The sequence below is a fragment of the Cherax quadricarinatus genome, chromosome 52, assembly GCF_038502225.1.
Source record: "Cherax quadricarinatus isolate ZL_2023a chromosome 52, ASM3850222v1, whole genome shotgun sequence".
NCBI lineage: Eukaryota > Metazoa > Arthropoda > Malacostraca > Decapoda > Parastacidae > Cherax > Cherax quadricarinatus.
In genome coordinates this window covers 26,379,849-26,405,712 of record NC_091343.1, presented here as the reverse complement: position 1 = coordinate 26,405,712, position 25,864 = coordinate 26,379,849, and the positions used below count along the sequence as shown (strand labels likewise).

At 45.0% G+C, this 25,864-nt stretch overlaps 1 protein-coding gene across 1 annotated transcript in view; it reads left to right on the top strand.

The window, feature by feature from the left end:
- Positions 1-25,864, top strand: part of LOC128696898 (protein unc-80 homolog) — a 1,079,316-nt gene that overhangs the window by 815,369 nt on the left and 238,083 nt on the right. The window contains exon 48 of the mRNA XM_070095999.1: positions 10,301-10,476. Coding sequence (XP_069952100.1) covers positions 10,301-10,476 — 176 coding nt within the window. The remainder of the gene's footprint in view (positions 1-10,300; positions 10,477-25,864) is intronic.

Genomic DNA, 25,864 nt, shown 5'->3' with positions numbered 1-25,864 from the left:
TCTCACAGCGATGATAACCCCAGGAGGCAGCTAAGATCAAAGTTCTCACAGCGATGATAACCCCAGGAGGCAGCTCAGATCAAAGTTCTCACAGCGATGATAACCCCAGGAGGCAGCTCAGATCAAAGTTCTCACAGCGATGATAACCCCAGGAGGCAGCTTAGATCAAAGTTCTCACAGCGATGATAACCCCAGAAGGCAGCTTAGATCAAAGTTCTCACAGCGATGATAACCCCAGAAGGCAGCTTAGATCAAAGTTCTCACAGCGATGATAACCCCAGAAGGCAGCTTAGATCAAAGTTCTCACAGCGATGATAACCCCAGGAGGCAGCTCAGATCAAAGTTCTCACAGCGATGATAACCCCAGGAGGCAGCTCAGATCAAAGTTCTCACAGCGATGATAACCCCAGGAGGCAGCTCAGATCAAAGTTCTCACAGCGATGATAACCCCAGAAGGCAGCTTAGATCAAAGTTCTCACAGCGATGATAACCCCAGAAGGCAGCTCAGATCAAAGTTCTCACAGCGATGATAACCCCAGGAGGCAGCTCAGATCAAAGTTCTCACAGCGATGATAACCCCAGAAGGCAGCTCAGATCAAAGTTCTCACAGCGATGATAACCCCAGGAGGCAGCTCAGATCAAAGTTCTCACAGCGATGATAACCCCAGGAGGCAGCTCAGATCAAAGTTCTCACAGCGATGATAACCCCAGGAGGCAGCTCAGATCAAAGTTCTCACAGCGATGATAACCCCAGGAGGCAGCTCAGATCAAAGTTCTCACAGCGATGATAACCCCCAGAGGCAGCTCAGATCAAAGTTCTCACAGCGATGATAACCCCAGAAGGCAGCTTAGATCAAAGTTCTCACAGCGATGATAACCCCAGGAGGCAGCTCAGATCAAAGTTCTCACAGCGATGATAACCCCAGAAGGCAGCTTAGATCAAAGTTCTCACAGCGATGATAACCCCAGGAGGCAGCTCAGATCAAAGTTCTCACAGCGATGATAACCCCAGGAGGCAGCTCAGATCAAAGTTCTCACAGCGATGATAACCCCAGGAGGCAGCTCAGATCAAAGTTCTCACAGCGATGATAACCCCAGGAGGCAGCTCAGATCAAAGTTCTCACAGCGATGATAACCCCAGGAGGCAGCTTAGATCAAAGTTCTCACAGCGATGATAACCCCAGGAGGCAGCTCAGATCAAAGTTCTCACAGCGATGATAACCCCAGGAGGCAGCTTAGATCAAAGTTCTCACAGCGATGATAACCCCAGAAGGCAGCTTAGATCAAAGTTCTCACAGCGATGATAACCCCAGGAGGCAGCTTAGATCAAAGTTCTCACAGCGATGATAACCCCAGAAGGCAGCTCAGATCAAAGTTCTCACAGCGATGATAACCCCAGGAGGCAGCTTAGATCAAAGTTCTCACAGCGATGATAACCCCAGGAGGCAGCTCAGATCAAAGTTCTCACAGCGATGATAACCCCAGGAAGCAGCTCAGATCAAAGTTCTCACAGCGATGATAACCACAGGAGGCAGCTCAGATCAAAGTTCTCACAGCGGTGATAACCCCAGTAGGCAGCTTAGATCAAAGTTCTCACAGCGATGATAACCCCAGGAGGCAGCTTAGATCAAAGTTCTCACAGCGATGATAACCCCAGAAGGCAGCTTAGATCAAAGTTCTCACAGCGATGATAACCCCAGGAGGCAGCTTAGATCAAAGTTCTCACAGCGATGATAACCCCAGGAGGCAGCTTAGATCAAAGTTCTCACAGCGATGATAACCCCAGGAGGCAGCTCAGATCAAAGTTCTCACAGCGATGATAACCCCAGGAGGCAGCTTAGATCAAAGTTCTCACAGCGATGATAACCCCAGGAGGCAGCTTAGATCAAAGTTCTCACAGCGATGATAACCCCAGAAGGCAGCTTAGATCAAAGTTCTCACAGCGATGATAACCCCAGGAGGCAGCTTAGATCAAAGTTCTCACAGCGATGATAACCCCAGGAGGCAGCTCAGATCAAAGTTCTCACATCGATGATAACCCTAGGAGGCAGCTCAGATCAAAGTTCTCACAGTGATGATAACCCCAGGAGGCAGCTCAGATCAAAGTTTTCAGAGTGGTGATAACCCCAGGAGGCAGCTCAGATCAAAGTTCTCACAGCGATGATAACCCTAGGAGGCAGCTTAGATCAAAGTTCTCACAGCGATGATAACCCCAGGAGGCAGCTCAGATCAAAGTTCTCACAGCGATGATAACCCCTGGAGGCAGCTTAGATCAAAGTTCTCACAGCGATGATAACCCCAGGAGGCAGCTTAGATCAAAGTTCTCAAAGTGATGATAACCCCAGGAGGCAGCTTAGATCAAAGTTCTCACAGCGATGATAACCCCAGAAGGCAGCTTAGATCAAAGTTCTCACAGCGATGATAACCCCAGGAGGCAGCTTTGATCAAAGTTCTCACAGCGATGATAACCCCAGGAGGCAGCTCAGATCAAAGTTCTCACAGCGATGATAACCCCAGGAGGCAGCTTAGATCAAAGTTCTCACAGCGATGATAACCCCAGGAGGCAGCTCAGATCAAAGTTCTCACAGCGATGATAACCCCTGGAGGCAGCTCAGGTCAAAGTTCTCACAGCGATGATAACCCCAGGAGGCAGCTCAGATCAAAGTTCTCACAGCAATGATAACCCCAGGAGGCAGCTTAGATCAAAGTTCTCACAGCGATGATAACCCCAGGAGGCAGCTTAGATCAAAGTTCTCACAGCGATGATAACCCCAGGAGGCAGCTCAGATCAAAGTTCTCACAGCGATGATAACCCCAGGAGGCAGCTTAGATCAAAGTTCTCACAGCGATGATAACCCCAGAAGGCAGCTCAGATCAAAGTTCTCACAGCGATGATAACCCCAGGAGGCAGCTCAGATCAAAGTTCTCACAGCGATGATAACCCCGAGGAGGCAGCTTAGATCAAAGTTCTCACAGCGATGATAACCCCAGGAGGCAGCTTAGATCAAAGTTCTCACAGCGATGATAACCCCAGGAGGCAGCTTAGATCAAAGTTCTCACAGCGATGATAACCCCAGAAGGCAGCTTAGATCAAAGTTCTCACAGCGATGATAACCCCAGGAGGCAGCTTTGATCAAAGTTCTCACAGCGATGATAACCCCAGGAGGCAGCTCAGATCAAAGTTCTCACAGCGATGATAACCCCAGGAGGCAGCTTAGATCAAAGTTCTCACAGCGATGATAACCCCAGGAGGCAGCTCAGATCAAAGTTCTCACAGCGATGATAACCCCAGGAGGCAGCTCAGATCAAAGTTCTCAAAGCGATGATAACCCCTGGAGGCAGCTCAGATCAAAGTTCTCACAGCGATGATAACCCCAGGAGGCAGCTCAGATCAAAGTTCTCACAGCAATGATAACACCAGGAGGCAGCTTAGATCAAAGTTCTCACAGCGATGATAACCCCAAGAGGCAGCTTAGATCAAAGTTCTCACAGCGATGATAACCCCAGAAGGCAGCTCAGATCAAAGTTCTCACAGCGATGATAACCCCAGGAGGCAGCTCAGATCAAAGTTCTCACAGCGATGATAACCCCAGGAGGCAGCTTAGATCAAAGTTCTCATAGCGATGATAACTCCAGGAGGCAGCTTAGATCAAAGTTCTCACAGCGATGATAACCCCTGAAGGTAGCTCAGATAAAAGTTCTCACAGCGATGATAACCCCAGGAGGCAGCTCAGATCAAAGTTCTCACAGCGGTGATAACCCCAGGAGGCAGCTCAGATCAAAGTTCTCACAGCGGTGATAACCCCAGGAGGCAGCTCAGATCAAAGTTCTCACAGCGATGATAACCCCAGGAGGCAACTCAGATCAAAGTTCTCACAGCGATGATAACCCCAGGAGGCAGCTTAGATCAAAGTTCTCACAGCGATGATAACCCCAGAAGGCAGCTCAGTTCAAGGTTCTCACAGCGGTGATAACCCCAGAAGGCAGCTCAGATCAAAGTTCTCACAGCGATGATAACCCCAGGAGGCAGCTTAGATCAAACTTCTCACAGCGATGTTAACCCCAGAAGGCAGCTCAGATCAAAGTTCTCACAGCGATGATAACCCCAGGAGGCAGCTCAGATCAAACTTCTGACAGCTGTGATAACCCCAGGAGGCAGCTCAGATCAAAGTTCTCACAGTGGTGATAACCCCAGGAGGCAGCTCAGATCAAAGTTCTCGCAGCGATGATAACCCCAGGAGGCAGCTCAGATCAAAGTTCTCACAGCGATGATAACCCCAGGAGGCAGCTTAGATCAAGGTTCTCACAGCGGTGATAACCCCAGAAGGCAGCTCAGATCAAAGTTCTCACAGCGATGATAACCCCAGGAGGCAGCTCAGATCAAAGTTCTCACAGCGGTGATAACCCCAGGAGGCAGCTCAGATCAAAGTTCTCACAGCAATGATAACCCCAGGAAGCAGCTTAGATCAAAGTTCTCACAGCGATGATAACCCCAGGAGGCAGCTTAGATCAAAGTTCTCACAGGGATGATAACCCCAGAAGGCAGCTCAGATCAAAGTTCTCACAGCGATGATAACCCCAGGAGGCAGCTCAGATCAAAGTTCTCACAGCGATGATAACCCCAGAAGGCAGCTCAGATCAAAGTTCTCACAGCGATGATAACCCCAGAAGGCAGCTTAGATCAAAGTTCTCACAGCGATGATAACCCCAGAAGGCAGCTCAGATCAAAGTTCTCACAGCGACGATAACCCCTTAAGGCAGCTCAGATCAAAGTTCTCAGAGCGATGATAACCCCAGGAGGCAGCTCAGATCAAAGTTCTCACAGCGATGATAACCCCAGGAGGCAGCTCAGATCAAAGTTCTCACAGCGATGATAACCCCAGAAGGCAGCTCAGATCAAAGTTCTCACAGCGATGATAACCCCAGAAGGAAGCTCAGATCAAAGTTCTCACAGCGATGATAACCCCAGAAGGCAGCTCAGATCAAAGTTCTCACAGCGATGATAACCCCAGAAGGCAGCTCAGATCAAAGTTCTCACAGCAATGATAACCTCAGACGGCAGCTCAGATCAAAGTTCTCACAGCGGTGACAACCCCAGAAGGCAGCTCAGATCTAAGTTCTCACAGCGATGATAACCCCAGGAGGCAGCTCTGATCAAAGATCTCACAGCGGTGATAACCCCAGGAGGCAGCTTAGATCAAAGTTCTCACAGCGGTGATAACCCTAGAAGGCAGCTCAGATCAAAGTTCTCACAGCGATGATAACCCCAGAAGGCAGCTCAGATCAAAGTTCTCACAGCGATGATAACCCCAGGAGGCAGCTCAGATCAAAGTTCTCACAGCGGTGATAACCCCAGGAGGCAGCTCAGATCAAAGTTCTCACAGCGATGATAACCCCATGAGGCAGCTTAGATCAAAGTTCTCACATCGATGATAACCCCAGGAGGCAGCTCAGATCAAAGTTCTCACAGCGATGATAACCCCAGGAGGCAGCTTAGATCAAAGTTCTCACAGCGATGATAACCCCAGAAGGCAGCTTAGATCAAAGTTCACACAGCGATGATAACCCCAGGAGGCAGCTTTGATCAAAGTTCTCACAGCGATGATAACCCCAGGAGGCAGCTCAGATCAAAGTTCTCACAGTGATGATAACCCCAGGAGGCAGCTTAGATCAAAGTTCTCACAGCGATGATAACCCCAGGAGGCAGCTCAGATCAAAGTTCTCACAGCGATGATAACCCCAGGAAGCAGCTCAGATCAAAGTTCTCACAGCGATGATAACCACAGGAGGCAGCTCAGATCAAAGTTCTCACAGCGGTGATAACCCCAGTAGGCAGCTTAGGCAGCTGATAGATCAAAGTTCTCACAGCGATGATAACCCCAGGAGGCAGCTTAGATCAAAGTTCTCACAGCAATGATAACCCCAGGAGGCAGCTTAGATCAAAGTTCTCACAGCGATGATAACCCCAGAAGGCAGCTTAGATCAAAGTTCTCACAGCGATGATAACCCCAGGAGGCAGCTTAGATCAAAGTTCTCACAGCGATGATAACCCCAGGAGGCAGCTCAGATCAAAGTTCTCACCGCGATGATAACCCCAGGAGGCAGCTTAGATCAAAGTTCTCACAGCGATGATAAGCCCTGGAGGCAGCTCAGATCAAAGTTTTCACAGTGGTGATAACCCCAGGAGGCAGCTCAGATCAAAGTTCTCACAGCGATGATAACCCCAGGAGGCAGCTTAGATCAAAGTTCTCACAGCGATGATAACCCCAGAAGGCAGCTTAGATCAAAGTTCTCACAGCGATGATAACCCCAGGAGGCAGCTTTGATCAAAGTTCTCACAACGATGATAACCCCAGGAGGCAGCTCAGATCAAAGTTCTCACAGCGATGATAACCCCAGGAGGCAGCTTAGATCAAAGTTCTCACAGCGATGATAACCCCAGGAGGCAGCTCAGATCAAAGTTCTCACAGCGATGATAACCCCATGAGGCAGCTCAGATCAAAGTTCTCACAGCGATGATAACTTCTGGAGGCAGCTCAGATCAAAGTTCTCACAGCGATGATAACCCCAGGAGGCGGCTCAGATCAAAGTTCTCACAGCAATGATAACCCCAGGAGGCAGCTTAGATCAAAGTTCTCACAGCGATGATAACCCCAGGAGGCAGCTTAGATCAAAGTTCTTACAGCGATGATAACCCCAGAAGGCAGCTCAGATCAAAGTTCTCACAGCGATGATAACCCCAGGAGGCGGCTCAGATCAAAGTTCTCACAGCAATGATAACCCCAGGAGGCAGCTTAGATCAAAGTTCTCACAGCGATGATAACCCCAGGAGGCAGCTTAGATCAAAGTTCTCACAGCGATGATAACCCCAGAAGGCAGCTCAGATCAAAGTTCTCACAGCGATGATAACCCCAGAAGGCAGCTCAGATCAAAGTTCTCACAGCGATGATAACCCCAGGAGGCAGCTCAGATCAAAGTTCTCACAGCGGTGATAACCCCAGGAGGCAGCTCAGATCAAAGTTCTCACAGCGGTGATAACCCCAGGAGGCAGCTCAGATCAAAGTTCTCACAGCGATGATAACCCCAGGAGGCAACTCAGATCAAAGTTCTCACAGCGATGATAACCCCAGGAGGCAGCTTAGATCAAAGTTCTCTCAGCGATGATAACCCAAGAAGGCAGCTCAGATTAAGGTTCTCACAACGGTGATAACCCCAGAATGCAGCTCAGATCAAAGTTCTCACAGCGATGATAACCCCAGGAGGCAGCTCAGATCAAAGTTCTCACAGCGGTGATAACCCCAGGAGGCAGCTCAGATCAAAGTTCTCACAGCGATGATAACCCCAGGAGGCAGCTCAGATCAAAGTTCTCACAGCGATGATAACCCCAGAAGGCAGCTCAGATCAAAGTTCTCACAGCGATGATAACCCCAGAAGGCAGCTCAGATCAAAGTTCTCACAGCGATGATAACCCCAGGAGGCAGCTCAGATCAAAGTTCTCACAGCGATGATAACCCCAGGAGGCAGCTCAGGTCAAAGTTCTCACAGCGATGATAACCCCAGAAGGCAGCTCAGATCAAAGTTCTCACAGCGATGATAACCCCAGGAGGTAGCTGAGATCAAAGTTCTCACAGCGATGATAACCCCAGAAGGCAGCTCAGATCAAAGTTCTCACAGCGATGATAACCCCAGAAGGCAGCTCAGATCAAAGTTCTCACAGCGATGATAACCCCAGAAGGCAGCTCAGATCAAAGTTCTCACAGCGATGATAACCCAAGGAGGCAGCTCAGATCAAAGTTCTCACAGCGGTGATAACCCCAGGAGGCAGCTTAGATCAAAGTTCTCACAGCGGTGATAACCCCAGAAGGCAGCTCAGATCAAAGTTCTCACAGCGATGATAACCCCAGAAGGCAGCTCAGATCAAAGTTCTCACTGCGATGATAACCCCAGGAGGCAGCTCAGATCAAAGTTCTCACAGCGGTGATAACCCCAGGAGGCAGCTCAGATCAAAGTTCTCACAGCGATGATAACCCCAGGAGGCAGCTTAGATCAAAGTTCTCATAGCGGTGATAACCCCAGAAGGCAGCTCAGATCAAAGTTCTCACAGCGATGATAACCCCAGAAGGCAGCTCAGATCAAAGTTCTCACAGCGATGATAACCCCAGGAGGCAGCTCAGATCAAAGTTCTCACAGCGATGATAACCCCAGAAGGCAGCTTAGATCAAAGTTCTCACAGCGATGATAACCCCAGGAGGCAGCTCAGATCAAAGTTCTCACAGCGATGATAACCCCAGAAGGCAGCTCAGATCAAAGTTCTCACAGCGATGATAACCCCAGGAGGCAGCTCAGATCAAAGTTCTCACAGCGATGATAACCCCAGAAGGCAGCTTAGATCAAAGTTCTCACAGCGATGATAACCCCAGGAGGCAGCTCAGATCAAAGTTCTCACAGCGATGATAACCCCAGGAGGCAGCTCAGATCAAAGTTCTCACAGCGATGATAACCCCAGGAGGCAGCTCAGATCAAAGTTCTCACAGCGATGATAACCCCAGGAGGCAGCTCAGATCAAAGTTCTCACAGCGATGATAACCCCAGGAGGCAGCTTAGATCAAAGTTCTCACAGCGATGATAACCCCAGGAGGCAGCTTAGATCAAAGTTCTCACAGCGATGATAACCCCAGAAGGCAGCTTAGATCAAAGTTTTCACAGCGATGATAACCCCAGGAGGCAGCTTAGATCAAAGTTCTCACAGCGGTGATAACCCCAGGAGGCAGCTCAGATCAAAGTTCTCACAGCGATGATAACCCCAGGAGGCAGCTTAGATCAAAGTTCTCACAGCGATGATAACCCCAGAAGGCAGCTTAGATCAAAGTTTTCACAGCGATGATAACCCCAGGAGGCAGCTTAGATCAAAGTTCTCACAGCGATGATAACCCCAGGAGGCAGCTCAGATCAAAGTTCTCACAGCGATGATAACCCCAGAAGGCTGCTTAGATCAAAGTTCTCACAGCGATGATAACCCCAGGAGGCAGCTCAGATCAAAGTTCTCACAGCGATGATAACCCCAGGAGGCAGCTCAGCTCAAAGTTCTCACAACGATGATAACCCCAGGAGGCAGCTTAGATCAAAGTTCTCACAGCGATGATAACCCCAGGAGGCAGCTCAGATCAAAGTTCTCACAGCGATGATAACCCCAGGAGGCAGCTTAGATCAAAGTTCTCACAGCGATGATTACCCCAGGAGGCAGCTCAGATCAAGGTTCTCACAGCGATGATAACCCCAGGAGGCAGCTCAGATCAAGGTTCTCACAGCGATGATAACCCCAGGAGGCAGCTCAGATCAAAGTTCTCACAGCAGTGATAACCCCAGGAGGCAGCTCAGATCAAAGTTCTCACATATATGAGCTACTGAAACTGTGAAACAAATTCACCTTGACGCCATCATGACTCACGATATCGTTATGACACGATTGCAAATTGGAAAATACACTTTACTTTTTTTTTGCTAATAATGATGATCTGGTGTGAAATATATCAGTATCAAAGACAATAAATTCGGGTCACAGCCTAATCAAAGTTCAGACCTATATGCACAGGTCTCCTGACCACCAAAATGACATCATTTACGAGGAAGCCTTCACTAAATTCAACTTCAATAACATAAACATTTAGTGAGATCAAATTAACCTTCTTAGAAAAATAATTTACATAATTGAGTGTGTAGGCACCATTTTGTCACTTTTAAATGTCGAAATACTATAGAATTATTTTCTATTATTGCATTATTTTTCCCTTAATGTTGGTAAGAGGTTCTTAAGCCGAGGAACTGGACTTATCCTTCCCTTGCTTGACACAATGTGAATGTATCACATTCCTGAGTCTCTCTGTGATGGATCTTGTTCAATAACTGAAGCTTCTTGTGATCTTCGTTTAACATAATTTATTTAATTACTTACACACATACATAACCTTAAAAGCTGGTAAGTGTTACTTAGAGAATATTTTGAATATTATTTGCCCTATATTGGTTCCCATTTGCATTTTTTAATGAAAGAAATTGGCAAAAATTAATTAACAATTTTCGTCCGATATGTGAGTGTTTCATCTAAATTCAAAGTCCGACTGTCTTCAAGCTTTCTGTACTAGTGTATTTTAGGATATTGATTCCTTTGAGATAATAAGATGTGCACTGGAAACTTTCGGCTTTGATTAAGAAGAATTAGACTGTTTTAAATATTTATTTCTTATGTGTGTTATATGTATTAGGAAAGCATATTTTTTTCTTTTTCTTTTTGTAATTTTAGAGTTTGGTGGTGAGGAGGTGGAGGCAGACGTAGGGAGGGTTGGCACTCACCACGTGGCTGTGGCACAACAACTGTTCCCCTCGTGCCTGTGCTCAGCTGTCCTCACCATCATTCATCTCTTGGATGATCCAGCTGTTACTCCGGATGGCATAGCTGTCTATGAAGCAGCTCAGCAGGTTTGTCTTATTTTGTTATTCTAGGCGCTCATGTTAATACTAACTTTGAAAAGAAAACTCTTTGGTTCACTGTCCATGGAACCTCAGTATCCAAAGTTTGTGGCTCACTTACATTAGAGTTGACTCTTTCAGTCTACGAATCAATACAGTCGACTGTCTTTTAGATACACCTCTCCTGCTGAAATAATGAGACGTGCTTATTCTTCTAGTTTAGCGAAGGAATGTAGGCCGAGTATTTTCGGTTATGAGACGAACTCTATTGCTGACGAGTCACCAGCATGTGTCTTTAGTTTCCTCTCATGGAATTCTATGTATTGAGTGGTTCACTACTGTCGGTATTGAGTGGTTCACTACTGTCGGTACTGAGTGGTTCACTACTGTCGGTATTGAGTGGTTCACTACTGTCGGTATTGAGTGGTTCACTACTGTCGGTATTGAGTGGTTCACTACTGTCGGTATTGAGTGGTTCACTACTGTCGGTATTGAGTAGTTCACTACTGTCGGTATTGAGTGGTTCACTACTGTCGGTATTTAGTGGTTCACTACTGTCGGTATTGAGTGGTTCACTACTGTCGGTATTGAGTAGTTCACTACTGTCGGTATTGAGTAGTTCACTACTGTCGGTACTGAGTGGTTCACTACTGTCGGTATTGAGTGGTTCACTACTGTCGGTATTGAGTGGTTCACTACTGTCGGTATTGAGTAGTTCACTACTGTCGGTATTGAGTGGTTCACTACTGTCGGTATTGAGTAGTTCACTACTGTCGGTATTGAGTGGTTCACTACTGTCGGTATTGAGTGGTTCACTACTGTCGGTATTGAGTGGTTCACTACTGTCGGTATTGAGTGGTTCACTACTGTCGGTATTGAGTGGTTCACTACTGTCGGTATTGAGTGGTTCACTACTGTCGGTATTGAGTAGTTCACTACTGTCGGTATTGAGTAGTTCACTACTGTCGGTATTGAGTGGTTCACTACTGTCGGTATTGTGACATGAAATCAGGTTATGATATAGAAACTTTTAAGTGTAGGTTCATATCTCACCATGTTAGCTATCTTTATGTAAGAATACGATTTAACAAGGTGGACTGGAAGAGAATATTTCCGAGATGGGAAGTGGAAGTTGAAAACTCAGATGAGTTAAAGGGATGTTAGGAAGTGAAATAATTTGGTGAGAGAAGTAATAAAGACAGGATTCATACATAGCTTTAAGAAGAAGTACACCAATGCTTCGGGAGTCGGGAGTGAATGGACCTTGTAGCTACCAGGGAAGAGGTGAGGCAGGATTAGTGACTCGACCCCTGCAACCACATACAGATGAGTGAATGAGACAACAGAAAAAGAGAACTTGGGAGTGATATGATTACAAAGTACTGTTAGATACTGTAGGATGGATACGACAGATAGTTCAGGAGATGGGAATCGGGAACACGAGGTTATAGTTGGAAGTTGACAACACAGATAAGTCACAGGGATGTTAGAAAATATTTCTTTAGTCTTAGAAAGTAGAACGATGTGGACAGAGGTGTGGTTGAGGCACGATCAAAACACAGCTTTAAGAAGAGGTAAAAAAAAAGCTCTCGAACCTATTAGCACCTAGCAAAGATATATAAGGCTAATTCGTACGCACTCTTCAACACACATATGCAGACACACACGTGAGGCAGTATCCTTAAACAATGGTCCCGGCATTTAGCGTTCCAGTTACGGTCCCAGGATATTGTCAGCAGTCACTATATTTTAGAGTCAGTGAATATATAAATAGAAGCATAACAAGGTTTCCAGAGTCTGAAAAGTGTGGTAAAAAATTTAATTTGAATGTGGGAGTTTTTATTGGAATCCTAAGTGCGAGGCTGTGAGTCTGTACTGCTGGCAGCAGTGTTGGCACAAAGTGATTACAAAAAAACAACTATTTACAACAGGTCAGAAGTGCAAATATCTGGTCAGTGATGACCGTAGTGCAGTGATAAAGTCGTTAATGAGTGATTTGGAAAGGAAAGAAAGATATAAGAAAGTTTAGAGACAAAGTCTCCGGCAGTTAATGTTGCCAGAGGTGAGCTACGAATACGGTTAGTATCATAAGATCAATACTAAGGAGAAAAGTATAAACAAACAGTATTGATGGGATTGTTTCAGCGTCAAAACTAGAATTAATGATAAGACACCGTTATCAGAAGACAACGATAATCTGAACTACGACTACACCTCTGACTGCAAACGCCAGATACTCATCTATTTGTGGAGCAATTTGGTCGGTGACTCGCACAGTTTAAGATCTTCCATTGAGTACCAGGGAATGAGTATGGGCAGCCTTGACATTGGGAAGGGCAGGAGACAGAAGCTGCTGGAGAGGTCCAGGTCAGTCATACAGCTAGTAAGGTATAAGGAGGGATCCCAATCATATGTAGCATCTTGCCTAAAATGGGAGTGGGCAATGAATGGATATCTAGGGCAATTGGTACAAATTTCTGGCTAGACAGGTACTGCAAGGAACTTGCAATCCCATTCATTGATAATTGGGACATATTCTATGGCAAACATGATATCTATGCAAGGGATAGGGTTCATCTCTCTGGGGTTGGAGTGGTTGTATTAGCTAATTCGTTTGAGGGGGGTCATTTATGAATCGTCTAGGAATTTAAACTGATAGTATAACGAGCTTGTTTGGTATTCTGGTAGCGGGTGGTTAAATGATATACTTCTTCGGAGGCTTCTTACTTTATTGTTAAGTAGTGGTGGGTTACACAGGCTTGTGTGTGTGTGCCCATGGCCCGAGAGGGCCATGCCCACGAGAGAGAGCTGGGTGGCCTTGTGTCTTGATGCCAGGCCGCTGTGTGAGTGAGAGCGAGGCAAGTCTGGGCATACTGAAGTGGCAAGGCCTAGGTGGCAGCACCAGCATAGCGCGAAATATGAACTAAGCTGGCAGACAGCATGGGCTGTCTGTGCAGACAGTACAGGCTGTCTACATACGCTCGGCCACCTACCGCGCGTCGTCCCGACGCGACAATACTGGTAGTAAAAGAAACTCGGTCTCTCTCTCGTAGGAACAGGGCACAGAACACAAAATAAAAACATATATATACATATGGACATGGAAAAAAAAACTTCCTACAGGGAGGGAAGAAAAAAACATGTGGGGTGTGCTAAACATCGTGGTCATAGGCAGTGAGCGTCGATGGGCATCACTGCACGCCTTCCTGCATCTGGACAGATACTGCAACACGGGAGACATCGCTGCGGATGAGCTGTGACGTAACAGGGTATGGTCTCCTCTGGAACGGTGAAGCAGACATCGTAGGAGTCACTGCAGGTTTTCACTCAACCTGGGGCACGACATGCTGGTGCCCTCGAGTGAGGCGTCGACAAAACTCGGCAACTGGCAGGACTTCTGGCAAGCGACTCAGGAGGACACTTCTCGACTGGTACTGTCGCTGGGCTGTCACTGCCGGCGAGCGTGGAGTGAGTTGTGGAGCGAGTCGTGGCAGAGACGACTGGGCGAAACATCTGGGAGTCGTAACATCATACACCAGACTGCAGTGAGAAAGCTAGCAGTCAAAGTGACATCTTTGTGCAGGCTGCTCACTGAAGCTTGTGACACGAGGCTGACACAGCGCCTGCCGACAGGGCTGGCTGCGGCTTGACGAGTATCATCTCTCGACAGTTGGAGTTATAGCAGAGGTTAGCCTAAGCGTCCCCAGACTTGTTTCTCTACATATAACTGCACTCTGACGGTCTGGAGGTGAAGTGAAACAAATCTCGATGGGAATCGTAGCAGGTACGATTCTGCAGAACATCACGAGCGACGAGCATAAAAGCTTTCTGTACAAGAGGGCTCGTACGCTCAGGGCTGAGTAATCAGCTGTCAAACACACTGGTCACACGGGTGACTTAGTACAGTGGTGCAACTCAAGGGTCTGACCACAGACCTCACTGGACACACGGAAAACTTACAAACACACCGCTGTACATATGGTACAACATGGCTTAAACTAGCAAAAGATGCTTTTCTGCGCATAAAACTGACTAAGACATACTAAAATGTGAGAACACTGACTGAGAGGAATTAACACACGACATATATTTTCTCTCAATCTTCTCGACAATACTGAAATAATTACTGAACACTCGATGGTGACATCATGTGATGTCAGGCGTGATGTCGCGAGGTGACGTCAGCAGGACTGTGACGTCAGCAGACATCTAGAGGTGACGTCAGGCAGACATCGTGAGGTGACGTCAGCAGACATCTCAAGGTGACGTCAGGCAGACATCGTGAGGTGCCGTCAGCAGACATCGTGACATCATGAAGTCGGGCAGCATCGTGGGTGACGTCGATGTGATGCGGGCAGCAGACCACAGCATGAGGCCTGGGACATCTGGTAACTCACGTGGCTTTGTAGGTCTACGTGACATCGCCCACACCCACGTGACGTCGTGATCCACGTAGCTTCGAGTGGCCTTGGGCACTCGGATACACAGCACTGGCAATGAATTCACACGAAAAACAGCAGAGAACACAGCAGAGGGAGTGAGCAGTGGTGAGTGGTGTATGGTAGTGTGGTGAGCGCGAGTAGGGCGAGCATGGGCAAGGTGAGGAACAGCCACTTCCTCTCCTCTCCTCCCCCACCCACAAATACGTAGAGCTCACACTGGACGCAGAAATCACCACAAAACTCACCTCTGGCTTGCTGAAACGACTGTGTTGAGCTGAACAACAACAACAGCAACATACAAGTGACGCTGAACACGTGACTTGAGAACCAGCGTGGGACACTGTAGCGTGGAGTCACTGGGACGCCACGTACAATTCTCGAAGAAATTCGGCAAATTTCGGCTGGATCCTGCTTGTACCTGTGTCTGGGTGCTCAAACGTGCAGACACGACATCAGGATAACTTGTTGAGAGACGGATGCTTCTTGTGTAGGGTGATGAAGTGAAGATGACTTCAAACCTCTTCCTTCCTTGCGGGGCAAACACAACTGCTGCGGAGCACCGCTGCTACCAATGTTATTGCTGTTCTTGTAGGTAAACAGCGGTTTCGTGACGATGAAGGTAGCGTAGGTAGCAATGATACGTTCTTCGGAGGCTTCTTACTTTATTGTTAAGTAGTGGTGGGTTACACAGGCTTGTGTGTGTGTGCCCATGGCCCAGGAGGGCCATGCCCACGAGAGAGAGCTGGGAGGCCTTGTGTCTTGATGCCAGGCCGCTGTGTGAGTGAGAGCGAGGCAAGTCTGGGCATACTGAAGTGGCAAGGCCTAGGTGGCAGCACCAGCATAGCGCGAAATATGAACTAAGCTGGCAGACAGCATGGGCTGTCTGTGCAGACAGTACAGGCTGTCTACAATAGATTGTAGAGGTATGGGTGATTGTGGGAAACAATCAAGCTGCAGTACTAGGGTTGAAAACAGCAGATATAACCAGGATACCTCAGGCATATGTTTAAAAGACAATATTCAATATAAAGTTGCTAGTAAAGGCAAAGCAACTGTTCAACAAAGGGAGATAGTAGAGGCCGTGCCGGATTAAGAAGTTTCCAGGCCCTAGGCTATTCAGATTGGCGGGGCCCCTTTGAGTTATGGGTAAGCGAAGCGACCCCTTCCAGCTTGGGGGTGGGGGGTGGGGGGGTCGGTGTGAGCCTGTTTAAGGTCTAATTAAATACATTCTGGCTATTTAGATTAAATTTAATAGGGAAAGTACATCAAGACAACCAAAACCATTTACCAACAGCCATTATAACTATCTTGTTAAATCATGCATTTTAAAGAGAATAAACTCAAGACAGCATAGTATTACTAGATTAGGCTATTAAAGTAGTGACATCATGTACCTATTATATTCAGCATAACCACTACAGCACTATTATTCCCTTTATAAATCACTGACCATTATTGTTATCATTGCATCATGCGTAAGACTATCAAATCATATAAACTCAAGAAAGTAAAGAATTGTTTATATTCACAGGCACTTCTTAAATAAACTTTTTTCTGGATTTCATATTGGCAAAATCATCAATTTTTTTTATTATCACACTGGCCGATTCCCACCAAGGCAGGGTGGCCCGAAAAAGAAAGACTTTCACCATCATTCACTCCATCACTGTCTTGCCAGAAGGGTGCTTTACACTACAGTTTTTAAACTGCAACATTAACACCCCTCCTTCAGAGTGCAGGCACTGTATTTCCCATCTCCAGGACTCAAGTCCGGCCTGCCGGTTTCCCTGAACCCCTTCATAAATGTTACTTTGCTCACACTCCAACAGCACGTCAAGTATTAAAAACCATTTGTCTCCATTCACTCCTATCAAACACGCTCAAGCATGCCTGCTGGAAGTCCAAGCCCCTCGCACACAAAACCTCCTTTACCCCCTCCCTCCAACCTTTCCTAGGCCGACCCCTACCCCGCCTTCCTTCCACTACAGACTGATACACTCTTGAAGTCACTCTGTTTCGCTCCATTCTCTCTACATGTCCGAACCACCTCAACAACCCTTCTTCAGCCCTCTGGACAACAGTTTTGGTACCCCCGCACCTCCTCCTAACTTCCAAACTACGAATTCTCTGCATTGTATTCACACCACACATTGCCCTCAGACATGACATCTCCACTGCCTCCAGCCTTCTCCTTGCTGTAGCATTCATCACCCATGCTTCACACCCATATAAGAGCATTGGTAAAACTATACTCTCATACATTCCCCTCTTTGCCTCCAACGACAAAGTTCTTTGTCTCCACAGACTCCTAAGTGCACCACTCACCCTTTTCCCCTCATCAATTCTATGATTCACCTCATTTTTCATAGACCCATCCGCTGACACGTCCACTCCCAAATATGTGAATACATTCACCTCCTCAATACTCTCTCCCTCCAATCTGATATCCAATCTTTCATCACCTAATCTTTTTGTTATCCTCATAACCTTACTCTTTCCTGTATTCACTTTTAATTTTCTTCTTTTGCACACCTTACCAAATTCATCCACCAATCTCTGCAACTTCTCTTCAGAATCTCCCAAGAGCACAGTGTCATCAGCAAAGAGCAACTGTGACAACTCCCACTTTATGTGTGATTCTTTATCTTTTAACTCCACGCCTTTTGCCAAGACCCTCGCATTTACTTCTCTTACAATCATCAATTATATTCTGAAAATCAATATTTCATGTTAGATCAGACTCAATGGTCAACAAGGCTAGGTTACACAATTTGTCTTGGCTCATTGTTGAACGGAGCTGGTTTTTCACTCTTTTCAAGACAGAAAATGAACGTTCTCCTTCACAGTTAGTAGTGGGAAAACACAGCTGTTCTGATGTAAACAAAGGGGTGTTGAGTGTTGCCATCTATGGTTAGGTTTATTTATTTTTATTTTATTTTATTTCATTATTTATTTTTGTTTTGATTAATTTTTAAAAATAAATTTTACTCTCCAAACACTTGAACTTTTTAGGTAGGGACCCCTTTGCACTTGCACCATGTGTGCAGTCTTGGATGAGCCCCTGAACCCCTTGGACCGCGGGGCCCCCAAATGCGCGGGGCCCTAGGCAAATGCCTAGTTTGCCTATGCGGTAATCCGGCCCTGATGTAGAGGGCAACGAGTGACTAGCTCCCTAAGGGGGGGGGAGGTGTAACATATCGACTCCTTTATTTTTCAACCGATTACGTTCATTTTTGGTGTACTGTTAGATGCTTATATCGAGTACCCTGTGCTGAAGTTTCAAACATATCGGCCAAAAAGGAAATTAAATATGCAAAATTTACGAGAAATTGCATTTGGCAGCGGACCTGTACTCAGTGGTACTTGGAAAAGTGGTTTTGACACTTGCTGCTGATAGAACACCTCTAATTCCATCAATGTACGTGTACCAATTCTAAAATAAACCTTATCTTCATGCTAAAAAAAATAAAGTTTCATAACTTTTTTGACATTTTGGAAGATGTCGGTCTTGTTGCTTACATAAATCTAAAAATATTTGGGATAGTTCAGAAAGGAACACTTTACATTGTAAAGCAATCATTCTCTTCTATGTTTGTTGTGAAAATCAAGTCAATTCATTCATAAATAAGGATGGAATCCCCCTAAATAGGTAAATAACTTACTTCCGAGATATAGGCCGCAGAGCGCAGCACCCCAGGTGCCCGGGAAATTTAGTTTTCCCCGAAAAATTCGCTTTCTTTTACACTTTTTCCGTGACCTACGAGTGTTTATTACAGTTAACCATTGTAAATTTGCGTTTTCTCTCACCACATATGAGAAAACGAATCGTTTCACCTTCAGGGGATACATCGATAGAAAATTTTCCTCTAGGAGCATCATATTATGCTATATATTATTTTTTAAGGTGTACTTTTTATGTTTGTATGTTATTATTATATTGCATTATGTCATAATAGATCAATTGTGATAGTAAATAAGCCTTATAATTGATATTAGCGTGGGTATGGAATATTTTGTTGCCTGGAGGTGTCGGCCATTTTGGGTACTATACCCAGGGGTACCTGATTGGTCCCATAAATAACAAAAAAGGGCACAATGCCGTGACTGGAACGATACACAAATAACCCGCACATAAAAGAGAGAAGCTTACGACGACGTTTCGGTCCGACTTGGACCATTGACAAAGTCACACAAGTCGGACCGAAACGTCGTCGTAAGCTTCTCTCTTTTATGTGCGGGTTATTTGTGTACCCTTGACCATATTATCTCCGCCTGCTCTGGCATGATCTCAGACAGTGAATTTGTATTATATTAGACATAAAGATATAAGAAAACGATAAAAATAACACGGGGGAAAAAAATGCCGCGTCAGCGCTTGTTACACAAGGCGCTGTCACCATGCCTATTATAAATGACTGTAATTCCTTTTAGAAACATCGTACAAGGATAATAATTATACCAGAGTGTAGCAGAAAGTTCAGCTATTTTTTGGTAACAATAACTCAATTTTCATATTTTTTCGGCTAAAGGTTTATTATACAAATAGTAGGAGTCTAAGAAATACGATAGATGAGCTAAGATTACTTGCCAGTACAGGTAATATAGATATTATTACTATAACAGAGACATGGCTCAACTTGAAAGATAGAGAATGCATCATACAGGGTTATAAACTATTCCACACTGACAGGGTCAACAGGAAAGGTGGTGGAGTGGCGATGTAAGTCAGAGGTAATTTAAATTGTTGTCTTAGACAAGATATAAGATTAGAAACAACGGACACAGAATTTGTTTGGCTACAGTTTCTCGAAGGCCGCGAAAAAATAATTTTGGGCATGATTTATAGGCCCCCAAACCTTGACAGGGAGTGCGGTAGGCTGCTATGGGAGGAAATTCTTAAGGAGTCTAGATATGAAAACGCTGTGTTAATGAGTGAATTTAACTTTAGACAAAATGATTGGAGCAATATGACCGGAAATCTTGAGTCTAGTTACTTTCTTGATACAGTTCAGGATTGCTTTTTAAAACAGTTTGTGACGGAACCAACTAGAGGAAACAACCTGCTTTATTTGGTTCTTGCCAACAAAGAAGCCCTAGTTAATAATCTTGATTAATAATGAGCTTGCGGAAAGCGATCACAAATCACTTAGTTTCAATATATCATGGAATTACCCAGATAACTGCAATCAAGTCTCTGTCCCAGACTTTCCCTTGGCTGCCTTCATGGAGCTAAGAAATTACCTGGGTGGGCTAAATTGGGATGGCCTGACTTTGGGTCAGGTAGGTGGTGTTGGCTGCTAATATGACGTGTTTCAGAGCATAGTGCTACCTGCCCAAACAACTTTTGTTCCGAGCACGGAAACTAGATCTAACAAATATGATCCCAAATGGATAAACAATAGATTAAAGCATCTCATTGGGCAAAAGAGAGGCACATATAGGCGTATCAAAAGAGGGAAGCTAAGAAATCAGTATATTCAGTTAAAGAGAGATATAAAAAAAAAAGGAATAAGAAAAGCAAAAAGGGATTATGAGGCTAAGGTACAAAGGGATTGGAAGACTAACTCATGAAGGTTCTTTCAGGTATGCATAAGTAAGATAGGCTCACTTCAGTATAACTCAGGTTAGATCACGGAAAGGGATAATGAAATGTGTGACACTTTTCAATACCTATTTCCTCTCAGTTTTTTCTCAGGAAGATACTAGTGAAATTCCAGAAATAATAAATTATGAAAAACAGGATGATAATAAACTATGCTCTGTTGATGTAACTAGAGACATGATCCTCAGACAAATAGAGAAATTAAAACCTAACAAATCCCCAGGCTCTGATGAACTGTTTGCGAAGGTTTTAAAGGAATGTAAAGAGGAACTTAGCATACCTTAGGCTAATCTTTTCAATAAATTACTAGAAACTAGAATAGTGACAAACAAGTGGAAAATGTCAAATGTAATACTTATTTACAAGGCAGGTGACAGGTCCTTAGCTTCGAACTATAGACCAATAAGCCTTACCTCCATAGTGGGAAAATTTATGGAATCAATAATTGCCGAAGCAATTCGTAGCCATCTCGAAAGGTATAAATTGATTAATGAATCTCAGCACGGTTTTACAAAGGGGCGTTCCTGTCTTACGAATTGACTAACTTTCTTCACTAAGGTATTTGAGGAGGTAGATCATGGTATTGAATATGATATTGTGTATATGGACTTCAGTAAGGCTTTCGATAGAGTTCCACATAAGAGGCTATTGAGGAAACTTAAGACACACGGAATAGGAGAAATTTTTTCCTGGGTACAGGCATGGTTGACAAATAGGCAGCAAAGAGTTTGCATAAATGGAGAGAAATGAGAATGGGGACACGTTAAAGCAGTGTTCCACAGGGGTCAGTGTTGGGCCTGTTGTTGTTCACAATTTACATAAACGACATAGATGAGGGAATAAATAGCGACATAAGCAAATTTACTGATGACACCAAAATAGGCCGTCTAATTCATTCTACTGAGGACATTAGAGCACTCCAGGATGATTTGAATAGACTGATGCAGTAGTCGGAGAAGTGGCAGAAGCTGTTTAATATAGACAAATGCAAAGTTCTAAATGTTGGACAGGAAAATAACCCTGTCACATATAAACTAATGTTGATCTAAATATTACGGATTGCAAAAAGGATTTAGGAGTTCTGGTTAGCAGTAATCTGAAACCAAGACAACAGTGCATATGTGTTCGCAATAAAGCTAACAGAATCCTTGGCTTCTTATGAAGAAGTATTAATAAGAGAAGTCCTCAGGTTGTTCTTCAACTCTATATATCTTTGGTTAGGCCCCATTTAAATTATGCTGCACTGTTCTGGCCACCGTATTACAGAATGGATATAAATGCACTGGAAAACGTACAAAGGAGGATGACAAAGTTGATCCCACGTAACAGAAATCTTCCCTATGATGATAGACTGAGGGGCTCAGAATTTATTCTCTCTAGAAAAGCGTAGAATTAGGGAGGATATGATTGAGGAGTGTAAATGGAAAACAGGAATTAATAAAGGGGATGTAAATAGCGGGCTAAAAATATCTAGCATAGACAGGACTCGCAGCAATGGTTTCAAGTTGGAAAAACTCAGATTCAGAAAGGATATAGGAAAGCACTGGTTTGATAATAGAGTTGTGGAAGAGCGGAACAAACTCCCAAGTACCGTCATAGAAGCTAAATCTTTGTGTAGTTTTAAAAATAGTTTTGATAAATGCTTGAGTGGGTGTGAGTTTGACCTAACTAGCTTGTGCTACTAGGTCAGATGCCGTGCTCCTCCCTTAAGTGAATGTAACTGAACTGACTAGGTTAAGGCAGATTGAACCCACGGTCAGAGAGTCTCAAAACTCTATGAGACTCTATGACCTCGGGTTCAATCCCGCCCGTGGTATGGTTTGTTTGCAATCGTGTCATTACGATTTCGTGAGTCATTTAAGGCATTGGCTTAAACCGGTGGAAGAATTGGACCTGCCTCGCATAGACCAGTAGGTCTGCTGCAGTGTTCCTTCTTTTTGTTCTTATGTTGAGAGAATATTTAGTAAGTCAGTAAGATAATTTATTATTATCACACTGGCCGATTCCCACCAAGGCAGAGTGGCCCGAAAAAGAAAAACTTTCACCATCATTCACTCCATCACTGTCTTGCCGGTTTCCCTGAACCCCTTCATAAATGTTACTTTGCTCACACTCCAACAGCACGTCAAGTATTAAAAACCATTCGTCTCTATTCACTCCTATCAAACACGCTCACGCACGCCTGCTGGAAGTCCAAGCCCCTCGCACACAAAACCTCCTTTACCCCCTCCCTCCAACCTTTCCTAGGCCGACCCCTACACCGCCTTCCTTCCACTACAGACTGATACACTCTTGAAGTCATTCTGTTTTGCTCCATTCTCTCTACATCTCCGAACCACCTCAGTAACCCTTCCTCAGCCCTCTGGACAACAGTTTTGGTAATCCCGCACCTCCTCCTAACTTCCAAACTACGAATTCTCTGCATTATATTCACACCACACATTGCCCTCAGACATGACATCTCCACTGCCTCCAGCCTTCTCCTAGCTGCAACATTCATCACCCATGCTTCACACCCATATAAGAGTGTTGGTAAAACTATACTCTCATACATTCCCCTCTTTGCCTCCAACGACAAAGTTCTTTGTCTCCACAGACTCCTAAGTGCACCACTCACCCTTTTCCCCTCATCAATTCTATGATTCACCTCATCCTTCATAGACCCATCCGCTGACACGTCCACTCCCAAATATCTGAATACATTCACCTCCTCCATACTCTCTCCCTCCAATCTGATATCCAATCTTTCATCACCTAATGTTTTTGTTATCCTCATAACCTTACTCTTTCCTGTATTCACTTTTAATTTTCTTCTTTTGCACACCCTACCAAATTCATCCACCAATCTCTGCAACTTCTCTTCAGAATCTCCCAAGAGCACAGTGTCATCAGCAAAGAGCAACTGTGACAACTCCCACTTTATTTGTGATTCTTTATCTTTTAACTCCACGCCTCTTGTCAAGACCCTCGCATTTACTTCTCTTACAACCCCATCTATAAATATATTAAACAACCACGGTGACATCACACATCCTTGTCTAAGGCCTCCTTTTACTGGAAAATAATTTCCCTCTTTCCTATGTACTCTAACTTGAGCCTCACTATCCTCGTAAAAACTCTTCACTGCTTTCAGTAACCTACCTCCTACACCATACACCTGCAACATCTACCACATTGCCCCCCTATCCACCCTGTCATACGCCTTTTCCAAATCCATAAATGCCACAAAGACCCCTTTAGCCTTATCTAAATACTGTTCACTTATATGTTTCACTGTAAACACCTGGTCCACACACCCCCTACCTTTCCTAAAGCCTCCTTGTTCATCTGCTATCCTATTCTCCGTCTTACTTTTAATTCTTTCAATAATAACTCTACCATACACTTTACCAGGTATACTCAACAGACTTATCCCCCTATAATTTTTGCACTCACTTTTGTCCCCTTTGCCTTTATACAAAGGAACTATGCATGCTCTCTGCCAATCCCTAGGTACCTTACCTTCTTCCATACATTTATTAAATAATTGCACCAACCACTCCAAAACTATATCCCCACCTGCTTTTAACATTTCTATCTTTATCCCATCAATCCCTGCTGCCTTATCCCCTTTCATTTTACCTACTGCCTCACGAACTTCCCCCACACTCACAACTGGCTCTTCCTCACTCCTACAAGATGTTATTCCTCCTTGCCCTATACACGAAATCACAGCTTCCCTATCTTCATCAACATTTAACAATTCCTCAAAATATTCCCTCCATAATTTTCAAATATATGGGCAGTGATGAGTGTGTCTATGGGAGTCTTTACAAGATCTCATGAGCGCTAGTTAATAATATAGTAGTAATTTTTATTGTATAGTATTAGGAACAGAGTTTATCTGGAGTTTATCTGGAGAGAGTTCCGGGGGTCAACGCCCCCGCGGCCCGGTCTGTGACCAGGCCTCCTTAGGTCAGTGTCCCAGGATGCGACCCACACCAGTCGACTAACACCCAGGTACCCATTTTACTGATGGGGAACATAGACAACAGGTGGAAAGAAACACGTCCAATGTTTCTACTCTGGCTGGGAATCGAACCCAGGCCCTCACCGTGTGAAGCGAGAGCATTAACCACCAGGCCACCAGAGCGGGAGAAAATTTGAAACAATTCAGAAGAGTAGAGCAGCAGCCTAACATAACATAAACAGTGACTAACTTTCAGCTACAATGGCAATGATGAGTGTACTATTGAACGTTTTTTAAAAGATCTCATGTGCAACAGTATTATAATAGTGACACTATATAATTAATTAGGAACAGAGTGAGAGATCATTCTAAAATCCATCAGAAGAGTAGTGTAACCTAGCGTACATAAAGTATCTCCTCTTTAAGACAGACACACACACACACACACACAAACACACAAACACACACACACACACACACACACACACACACACACACACACACACACACACACACACACACACACACACACACACACACACACACACACACACACACACACACTGTTCCCTCTGCCACCAACCCCCATATCAAAAACCTCACCCCAACAGCTGTCCCTTATGGGCATTCTGACCCCACCCCCATCATCACAAACCACACCAACACCACAGCCCCATATAGGCCCCCACCAAGGCTCTCGCTCCCCCAACCCCAATATTCTTGCATGACCACAATGATAGAAAAGAAACTGAAAGTTTGGTACACAAACGCGGATGGAATAATGAATAAACATGAGGAGTGGAACGAAAGAATCAGTGAAAAATCCCCAGACATCATAGCAGTCACAGAAACAAAACTCGCGGAGACAATAATAGACACAATCTTCCCAACGGGATATCAGATCCTGAGGAAAGATAGAAGGAGTAGATGGGGAGGAGGGGTTGCACTGTTCATAAAACACCGATGGGGATTTGAGGAAATGGAAGGCATGGACATGATTGGAGAAAGAGATTACATTGTAGGTACAATTCTGTACGGAGAACATAAAGTAGTCATTAGAGTGATGTATAACCCACCACAGAACTGCAGGAGGCCAAGAGAGGAGTACGAAGAAAACAACAGGGTGATGGTGGACACACTGGCTGAGGTGGCAAGAAGAGCTCACTCGAGCAGAGCAAAGTTACTGGTAATGGGCGATTTCAACCACAGGGAGATCGACTGGGAAAACCTGGAGCCACATGGGGGTCCCGAAACATGGAGAGCCAAGATGATGGATGTGGTACTTGAAAACCTCACGCATCAACATGTCAGGGACACAACCAGAGAGAGAGGGGAGGATGAGCCAGCAAGACTGGATCTTGTGTTCACCCTGAGCAGTTCAGACATTGAAGACATCACTTATGA